The following is a 10,870-nucleotide window of genomic DNA, read 5'->3' on the forward strand; positions in this document are numbered from 1 at the left end:
ACATAAAAGCTAATTGGAATGAAATTGCAGATCTTGCAGCAAAGAAAGCTCACGAATTTAGAAAATTCCCTAATCCCCCCACAAGATACAATAACATAATAAAAGACATAAAGAAAAAAGCAAAGACAATGGGAAGAACAATTACAAAGAACCCTGATCAAAAAAACCTATTACCCCAAAGATAACACCCCACAACCTGGTCCAGATCAGAAAACAGAAAATTAGATGTATGGGCTCACAAGAATACTAACCAAACTACAAGATTGAAAAAACACCTTCACAGACTAATTTAGAAAACCCACCCAAATTTCAGATGGTGCCAATTTCCAGAAGAACTATTGAACACTTTAACTTGCAATGTCCCAAGATTTCATTCTGAAAGAACAAAAATTTTTAGAGGGATTAAAAAAAATCAAAAATTTCTACCCAAAAATTCCCCCTACTTATAACAGGGGAAAATCAACCTCCTGCAAAGAAGTACTACATACTAAGACACATGAAATCTTCCTACAAGAACAAGAATAATAAATATCATATAAAAACAGAGATCAAAAACCTTCAAACAACAGAGAGAAGATTTCAAGAAACAAGATCCGGAATATAGACTTCAAAGTCTAAAACCCTATAAAAGAAGAAGAAGAAGAAGAAGGGGAAAACCAAAACCAAAACAAAAAAGAACAAATTTCTTTCCCCAAAAAGTCGTAATTTCTCGTATTTCTCGGTCGATTCTCGCCACAAAACCCTTTTCACAGAAGAAGGAAACGACGAAGAAGGTAAATGGGGAAATAAAGGAAAGGAAATAAGGCGAGAAGGAGGGAATTAAGGCAAACACGTTACGTACGGAATCTACGACGTAGAGAGCAGAGAGAGAAAAAAAGAGAGAAATGGAGAGAGAGAGAAAGAAGAGAGAGAGAGACAGAGAGAGGGGAGAGAGAAGAGAAAAGGGGAGAGGAAAAGAAGGAATGGGAGAGAGAAGAGAGAATTGTGATGATAATTATGATTATGAGACAATAATGATTATGCTGATGATTATAGGAATATTTTATAGTAATGATGATGATAATACTATAGTAGTAATGATAATGATTTGATATTATAATAATAATAATAAATAATAATAATAATAATAATAGCAATTTATAATATAATAAATAGAAAATAAAAAATATTAATGTATAGAATAAACATTAAATGTAAAAAGTTGAATTTTAATAATACAAAATAGATAAAAATAAAGAAAACAATGTTATATATTTTTATTTAGTATAAAGGGGTCAACTAAACTGTTAATTAAATTTAAAAATTATATTAAAATAAAAATTTTATATATATTTATTTTCATATATATATCATACATACAACAACAACCAAAGTCACACCCCACACATCCACACACCACACCCCACACCACACACACACACACACACACACACACATATAATATATATATTATATTATATATATTATAATAATTATATAATATATATATAATATATAAAATATAATATAATTTAATTTTTTAAATTTTTTATTTATTTATTTTTTAACTATTATGTTTATGACTATATATTATATTAGTTATATATATATATATATATATATATATTAAAATATCTATATATATATAATATATAGTATTATATATATATATATATTTTAAAATATAAAATATATATATATGTGTATATATATATATATAATACTAAATATATATTATATACTATATATATTATAATATATATATATATATATATAATATAAACTAATTTTAAATATATAAATATATATATATAATAGTAAAATTAATATAATATATATTATATATGTATATATATATATTATATATATATATATATATATATTATATGAATATATATATAACACACACACATATTTATATATAATTATATATATTAATATAATATATATATATATATATTTTATATATATTATATGGGAACCGACCAAGGCTGCTTGTGGCTCCCCGGGCGGGTCCATTTTAAAAAACCTCCCCGCCCCTCCAGTGGCCACCCTAAGGTGTTTCAACTTGGACAGACTAAGGGAGGAGGGTGTGCCCGTGGGTTCACCACAGCAGTCTCTAACCGATTCACAGAAACCAGCAACCTGACGGACCCAGTTGCTCTGTGGGAGCCTTCAAGCGCGTAACACTCGAAGCAGCTCAGGATTCCTTTGGCGTACGCCAAGACAAGCAGAATACCATCTCCCTGGAGACATTAGAGGCCACTGAAGCGTGTCGCAAGGCTCGGTTGAATGGGAATCAAGTCTTGCGTTGTTTCCATGGTGCGTAGGGCTCGGACACTGCTGAGAGGGACAAGGAACGTCCGTCAGGAATCTTGCTGGGGAGGTCGAAGGCCATTTCTTGGTAAATGACCTTCACCCTGCCTACCAAGCCCTGAGAAAACTGACCCAAAGCCCTCCTCACAGATGACTGCAGTTTTGATCAGCGGATGGACAGACATCTCAGATCATGTTGGGTTCGTAAACGTTGGGCTGAGTATTTTGAACAGTTGTACCAGGTGGACCCTCCAACAGTTAGCTTGGATGCAAGCGATGTCGCAGTGCCTGTGCCGGACCCACCCATCAGCAAGGAACCTCCTACCCTAACAGAGGTTAGGCTGGCGATTTCCAAGCTGAAAAAGGTGGGAAAGCTGCAGGCATATGTGATATCCCTGCTGAACTGCTAAAGGCGGGGGGGTTTAAAACCTATGGCTCTGGGCCTGCATACAGTCCTGACTGCCATTTGGCAGTCGGGTACCATTCCCCCCTGACCTGCTGAGGGGCGGGGTCTCCCTCTCGGGAAGGGGAAAGGGGGGATCGATGGGACTGCAGAAACACTCCCGTGGCATTACAGGGCTCCGCATACCAGGCAAGGTTCTCGCCCACATTCTTCTGAAACGGATCCGCAACCACCTACTGAGGCACCAGAGACCGGAGCAGTCTGGATTTACTCCTGGCAAGTCCAAAATAGACCTTTATACTAGCGGCTTCGAGAAATTGTGGAACGCCGTCGTGAGTTTGGTTGGTGGGTTGCTTGCAACCTACATCGACCTCAAGAAGGCGTTGCATCGGAATCGCTATGGAGATCCTGGGGCTCAGGGAAATTACGAGACAGATTTTTGGGCCTGATAGCAAGCCTCTATACTGGTACTGAAAGTGCTGTAAAGTGTGATGGGGGTATGTCGAACTTCTTCCCTGTTAATTCAGGGGTGAGGCAAGGGCTGTGTCCTTGCACCCACACTTTTCAACACTTGTATGAGTGGATAATGGGCAGAGCTACTAGCCAAAGTCAGTGCGGAGCAACACTAGGCAATATTAAGGTCTCGGACCTTGACTTTGCGGACGATATTGCCATCCTATCTGAGTCCTTGGAGTCACTTGTGGCGGCTCATGATACATTTAGCAATGAGGCGAAGCCCCTAGGCCTAGAGGTCTCCTGGACCAAGACCAAGATTCAGGACTTTGGGCCCTGTTAGGGGAACCCGTTCAGTCGATCCATGCTTGCGGCGAGGACGTTTAAGTCACAGAAAGTTTTACATACCTTGGTAGCGAGTCCAATCTCTGGGTTGTCAGACCAGGAAATCAGTAGACGGATTGGTCTGGCAACAGGAGCCATGAACTCGATCAACAAGATCGTTTGGAGATGTTGGTACCTATGCAGAAGGACCAAGCTGCGTGTCTTCAAGGCCTTGATACTTCCAGTTTTACTCTATGGAAGCGAAACCTGGATGCTATCCAGTGCCTTGGAATCTCGCCTTGATGCCTTTTGTAACAAGTCCTTCGCCGATCATGGGTACAGTTGGCAGGACCCGTGTCCAACCGGCGGTTTCACCGGTGAGACTGCATGGAACCTGGTTACTTGCATAATCCGGGATCGCCAACTCAGGCTATATGGCCACCTAGCTCGCCTCCCTATGGACGACCCTGCCCATCAGGTTGTCTCTCTGCGAGACAACCTTGGGTGGAGGAGACCTGTGGGAAAGTCCTAGGAGATCATGGCTTGGGCAGCTCGACGAGACCTGTCCGCGAGGGAAATTTGAGATGGGGCCCTGTGCCTGCCTGGAAGCTCGCCTCGAGGGGTCCTCGTGGCTGGAAGCGAAGGGGGATGGGCCCTGCGCCCCGTCGGCGTTAGCCCTTGATGATATGATGATATATATTAATTACATAGATTAATATATATATATATATATTTTAATTTTTTATAGATATAATATTTTATGTAAACACACCCCACACACACACACACCACACACCACACAACACACACACAACAAGAAAATAAATATATTAAACCCCACACACCACACACACGCACAACACACACCCCACACACCACCAAAACACACCCCACACACACACACACACACACACACAAATATAAAATATATTATATATAAAATATATAATATATCAAATAACATATAATAATATAGATATATATATATATATATATATAATATAAAGAATATATATATATTATATATATAATAAAATATATAATATATATATATCTATATATATATATATATATATATATAATATAAATATTATATATAAAATATATAAATTTTATTTTTATATTATATTTGTATATATATATAATATATATATATATATATATATATATATATATAAATATATAGACATATTTTTTATTTATACAACACCTATTCTGTTAACATAGCCATTAGTAAAATATTAAAAAATATAAAAATATATAATATATAATATATTTTTATATTTAATATATATTTTAATTGTATATATATATTATAAAATATAATTTTAAATATATTTTAATATTATTTATATATATAGAACATTCATAAATATTGAGTTAGTACCTAGAAATGGGTAATTATAAAAAGAATAAAAAAAAAGGAATTTATCTTATTTTATTTCTTCTATTTAATATTGTACTCTTATCATATTAATAATTATCATATATATATCTGCAATAATTATTTATCTATCTGTTATATCAGTAAATATTGGTAATATAAAAAAGGAAAAAAAAAAAGTATTAGTTTTATTATTAAATGGGTTTTTAATTTAAATCGTTTTTTTTTATGATTTACTCTAATAATTCCCTTTGTAGTCCCTTGTCTTTAAAGCACCCTAATAATTCAATTCCAACCGATATAGTTCTTGTTTGATGAGGAAAAACAAAAAGTCTTTTGAATGAATTAATTTTATTTTTTTCTTCTATTAATTCGATCTTTCTTAATTGCATTCAGTACTTTTAAAAGATTACCCAAATTGCCCGAAAATTAAATAAAAATGGGGAGAGCTTGCTCTTTTTATTAATTATAGGAAACCTGCACATAGATGGCTCTGCTAGGCCCAGTCAAAGGAGTCAAGAGACTTGGCCCTTTTAATTCACCTTTCTTAATTGGCGGAAAAAATTTTTTTCAGTGCTATTTGAATTTTCAGTTTTTTTTAAATTGTCACTTAGAATTAATATATGTTTAAAATTATAACAGCCAAAATAGATAAATAAATATTTCGTTTAAATTCAACGAAAAGGTTAACGTCGAGCAGGTTACTCGTTCTGCATTTACTTAAAACAAGTTTCTATTCTATTGTTAAAAACAATTAAAAAATAATAAATGGGAAATGGCCATTACGTAATAATGCCTTGCAAAGGGTAATGCAAAAATTTTGTCTTTGATTAACATTGTTCCTTCCTTTAATTAAAAACAAGGTTTTTTAATGTATTCGTCTTTTTATTTAAACTTTTAATTTTTTCTTCATTTAAAACGTAATTGTAATAATTAGTCCTTTTCTAATTAATTCGTCGCTTAATTAATCAGTCTGTCTTTATTAATTCAGTTAATTCATTTTAAACAATTAATTAAAACATATCATTAATATTAAGCGTTTAATTAAATCCGTCTTTAATTAATTCATTTATAATTAGAACTAATAACTTTCCTATATTTTATCGGTTCTATTTCAATTTTAATGTAATTCCAGATAATAATTATAATAACTATAAAATAATATTGTAAAAAATAAGAAAAATTTTCAAAGTCTTTATAATAATTTAGCATTTAAAAATTTAATAAATAGAAAAATATTTAAATATTCTCGAATATTTGAAACTATTAATAATAATTAAATATTAATAAATAAGTAAATGAAAAAAAAATTAAGCTAAACTAAATTTAATAATATTAAAATTTAATGATAATAAAAAGAAAAATATAAATGACCTGAAATTTTGAATGATATTTAAAATTTTAATAATAATAATAATGAATACATAATAAAATAATAATAATAATAATAATATAATAATAATAATAATAATCTAATAATATGATATGATAATGATAATGATAATGATAAATAATAATAATAATAATAAATAATAATAATAATGATAATGATAATGATAATGATAATAATAATAATAATAATAATAATAATAATATTAATAATAATAATAATATTAATAATAATAATAAATAATAATATTATTATTATTATTATTATTATTAAAGAAACAGAAACAATATTTGGATTATTTATAACTTATTTATAATGGGTTATTTATAACTTTTTTTTTTTTCTAGAGCAATTTCCCTCGAGTTTGTGTGCGTTACTAGTCTTGGAATTTTATTATTATTTTCTTGGATATTATTATTATTGTTATTATTATTATATTATTATTATTACTAATATCATTATTATTATTGTTATTATTAATATTATTGTTATCATTATTGTTATTATTATTATTGTAATATCACTAATCAACGAATACCCCCATAGATGACATACAAGGCATGGTCGAGGATTACGAAGAGATGAACCTGCCCATTAATGACGACAGTGAAAAGTTACGAAGGTTCTGCGAGAGGCTGGAGTTTCTGCTCAAGTTTGGGCTCAAAGGTAAGGAAGGAGAGAGGAAGGGAGGGAGAGAGGGAGGGAGGGAGGAGAAGAGGGAGGGAGGGAGGGAGGGAGAGAGGGAGGGAGGGAGAGAGGGAGGGAGGGAGGTGAGGGAGAGAGGGATGGAGGGGGAGAGGGAAGGAGAGAGGAAGGGAGGTGAGGAGGAGGGAGAGAGAGGGAGAGAGGGAAGGGAAGGAGGAGAGATGGAGAGAAGAGGAAAGAAGAGAAAGAAGGAAGAGAGAAGAAGAGAGATGAGAGAGAGAAAGAGAAGAGAGGGAGAAGAAAAGCGAAGGAGAAAGAGGAAGAGAAGACAAGAAAGGAAGGAAGAAGAGAAGGAGGAGAGAGAAAAGAGGAAGAAGGAAGAAGAGAAAAGACAAAGACAAAGGGGAAAATAGGGAGAGAAGGAAAGAGGAAGAGACAGAAACTAAAGATTATATTATATCACCATCCTTTATAATTTATCATTTACAATTTGTCTGTCTGTCTGTCTGTTTTTCTTCTCTCTTGCTCTCTCTCTCTCTCTCTCTCTTTCTGCTTCTCTCTCTTCCCACTCTCTCTCTCTCTCTCTCTCTCTCTCTCTTCTCTCTCTCTCTCTCTCTCTCTCTCTCTCTCTCTCTCTCTCTCTCTCTCTCCTTTTCTCTCTTCTCTCTCTCTCTCCTTTTCTCTCTTCTCTCTCTCTCTCCTCTCTCTCTCTCTCTCTCTCTCTCTCTCTCATTCTTCCTCTTCCTCTCTCTCTCTCTCTCTCTCTCTCTCTCTCTCTTTTTTTTTTTTTTTTCTTTTTTTTTTTAAACATCTTTATTATATCACATACAGATAATTACATAGGTTGAAACCAGTTTATTAAAAAAACATTTAGGTTTCTTTTTGCGGTTAAAAGTTACTTATCTACAAGGAACTTATTTGAAAGCCCAACATATTTTCACTATAAAAAGTTACAGTTTTATCTTTCTTAAGCTAACACAGGTACGAAAAAGCGGGATAAAAAACATAATAAGGTATATAACAAAGTTAAGAGGTGATGGTTTGCTCGACCGCCATCGGTGTGCCTGTCTTCACTTGTTGACGTGGTCATTTTGCGACATTCGATAGTGGATGTGAAGCATCCACAGACGTGCTGTTCTGGCAGAGTAGGTGCGCTTATGCTGGCTAGACCGCGAACATCGGAAATTCCACCAGGAGCCGATTAGACTGTACAGTCCTCGTACTTCTCTCTTGCCGTGGGGTGGGAGACGGAGGCTGGCACATGAGGCCAACTGCTGCACCGAGCCTTGTGAGAGCCCGTTAGAGCCCGACGTCGCGACGATGTTCAGCGCGTAGATGTGGCGAAGATTGGCTTTGGATAGCCGAGAGCCCGCTTTTCTATTGGCAGCCTGTTGAGGCTGGTAGGGCGCAGTAGACGACCAGGGCCAACGAGGCCATATTCTAAATGGGGTATGATCTGGGACTGGATAGGTAAGTATCCTGAGGAATTAATAGGTGGGAGTATGAGTCGAAAGCTGTCACCTTCAAAGAAGCTGTTTTGCAAGATCCGCTGACGGCCTGTTAAATCTTAGACCACTGTCTAGTCTAGACCGAGGGACTGAGATAAAGTCCTCGAGTGGTAAGGGCGATGTTAGTCATGAAGATTTTGTCCTTCATGACGATGATGCAGTGGAGAGCGGGAATAACCATTGCCTGGTCTTGTTTGTAGGGCAAATTACTTGCCACTGCGATCCCCATTCGTAGATTGCTTGCAGCTTTGAATTCATACTCGTTGCTACAGCGTCATGATCCTCACGTGGTATGATACAGAAAGGGTCAGTCATCGGCATAAACTTTATGTCGATGTTTACCCTAGCAATCATCAATATAAATATTCCATAGGATGGGCCAGTACAGATCCTTGTGGGTACCGATGCGTTTACGGGTACTCCTGGATGACGGCCGCCGATGGACCACTGTCAGTGTTCTTCCAGTGAGGTAATTATCAAAGAGCCGCAACGAGGTTACTGCGTATGCCTCTTATTGTAGTTTTAGCGAGGAGCCCTCTGGGCACACTCTGTCAAAGGCGCCGGCGATGTCGAGGGCGATCACACAGAGTGTCTTGAGTGGTATCCAGAACATCCTGCCAGTTTTTACTCAGCAGAGAAGAAGGTCAGCAGTCGATCTAAAGGATCTAAAGCCAAACGTCTGATGGAAATAAGATTGTGGTTTCCACGGTGTTCCATGGGCTGTTCTGCCAATTATTTTCTCAAATACCTTAATGATGCATGGCAGAAGAGAGAGGGTCGGTAGTGTCAGGATTGTTTGACTGTTTTTTATGAAGGTAGGGATCACTTTGCTTCCTTCCAAAATGGTGGGCCAGAGCTTTCTTCGATCACGACAGGAAGATAGATGAGAAAGGCTGGGATAAATCAGCCGCCAAACTGCGGAGAGTTTGTGGCGATATCATCTGAACTGGTGCTTTTTTTGTGTTAGATCTGAAGGATCTCTTTTGTTATAGGACGCAACAGATTTGAAGACCAGGGAGTTGATCTGCATAATGAGGTTATCTACGGAGGGTCCTGTTAGCATCTGGCACTGTCATTTTGCAAATGAATAAACTCCAGAAGGGTTAGTTTTTCACGATTACCGATGCAGTTGATCCATCGGTGGGTTAATGGAGGTATTGTGGGATTCCGGGTTTCCCCTGGTACTCCTTGGCGAGCAACCACCACTTCTTGCGCCTGCTCCCAGAGTGACAGTTTCTCTTCGTGTCTCTTGCCATCTGTTGCGGGCCCATTTGCAGGTGGATGTCATTTCTTTGCAAGCAATTTTGTACAAAATTTTTATTATGCCTTGTGGGATTGGCTTTGTACCTTGCCACAATCTGTATTTCTTTTGGAGATGATAAACATGTCTGTAGCCAAACCCAGGCTTGGTCCCAGGTTTTGTGAGTAGGTCGCGAAGGGACATATTTCTCTGCATTTCAGCGAGGATTCTGTGATGGAGGATGCTTTCTCGTTTGCATTCCCGCCAGGAGAACATCCAGTTTCTGTGACGACTTCAGCACTTCAGACCTATCCAGTTTTGCACGGTTCCCAAAGCCTATTTTTCTTTGTCTCCTTTCGTCGCTGCGGGGGCGAGGCAAAGATTGACATGGACTGCAAAGGATCTGAAGTTTCATATTGCGAGCGATGAGCAGGAGCGAAAAGTCTTCAGTTAGATCCGTTATATAACAGGGTCGAGAGATTACCGAGGATATGTGTCGGGAAATCTACGTAATCTGTCAGCCCGTGAACTGCAAGAAGGTCCTCATATGCTGGCTGAATGAGAATTGTGATTAAGTCCCCAACTATTAAGAAGGTGTGACAGTTTTTGCGAGTCTGAAGGGGACATACTAAATTTCCGTTAGAAGTCCTTGGTGTTCGCCTTGCCATGCGGCCTGTAGTGGGCGCAAAGTAGTAGGGACTCATTGACTTAGTATGACCTTAAAGAAGCAGTTCATCAAGTCTGGTAAGTTAAAACTGTTAACAGCTGATTTGCAGGTTTCTTTATAGCACACAGCTACACCTCCGAAGTTTCTTTCCTGTCTGTCCTTCTTTGCCATTGGTGAGTAGCCTCGTATCTTCAAAAGCAGTTCTACCTCTGCATTTAAGGAAAGTTCAGTAGCCACTATTATGCGGCACGAAGTTGAGGGCCATGTGAGTCAGCTCACCAATATGGTCGGAGACCTCTGACTTGCAGACAGAACTGAGAGGTGCCTCTGGTTATTTTGAGGGTAGGGATCAGTGAAGCCATTAGTAACTGGCCCTGGGCCTGTTGAAGTTGGGATCGTGACCAAGAAGGAACAGCGAGTGATGAGCGGCCCCAGTGTGCTTGGGGGGGTGGAAAGAAGAAACGTTGTGAAGGGCGGAGATGGAAGTAGAGGTTGAGGGTGAATACATGTTTTCTGGTTTGACACTTCGATATTTCTGACACGAAGTTTTTTAGTCTCTCT

The 10,870-nt window shown here is 37.0% G+C and overlaps 1 protein-coding gene across 1 annotated transcript in view; it reads left to right on the forward strand.

Annotated features, from left to right (window-relative positions):
* Positions 1 to 723: 723 nt before the first annotated feature.
* LOC119569930 (FYVE and coiled-coil domain-containing protein 1-like) overlaps positions 724 to 10,870 on the forward strand; it is a 69,713-nt gene continuing 59,566 nt past the window's right edge. Inside the window, exons 1-2 of the mRNA XM_037917881.1 lie at positions 724 to 773; positions 6,796 to 6,915. Coding sequence (XP_037773809.1) covers positions 6,810 to 6,915 — 106 coding nt within the window. The 5' untranslated portion in view covers positions 724 to 773; positions 6,796 to 6,809. The remainder of the gene's footprint in view (positions 774 to 6,795; positions 6,916 to 10,870) is intronic.

This window comes from Penaeus monodon, unplaced genomic scaffold (genome assembly GCF_015228065.2).
Source record: "Penaeus monodon isolate SGIC_2016 unplaced genomic scaffold, NSTDA_Pmon_1 PmonScaffold_200, whole genome shotgun sequence".
In the NCBI taxonomy this organism is placed as follows: Eukaryota; Metazoa; Arthropoda; class Malacostraca; order Decapoda; family Penaeidae; genus Penaeus; species Penaeus monodon.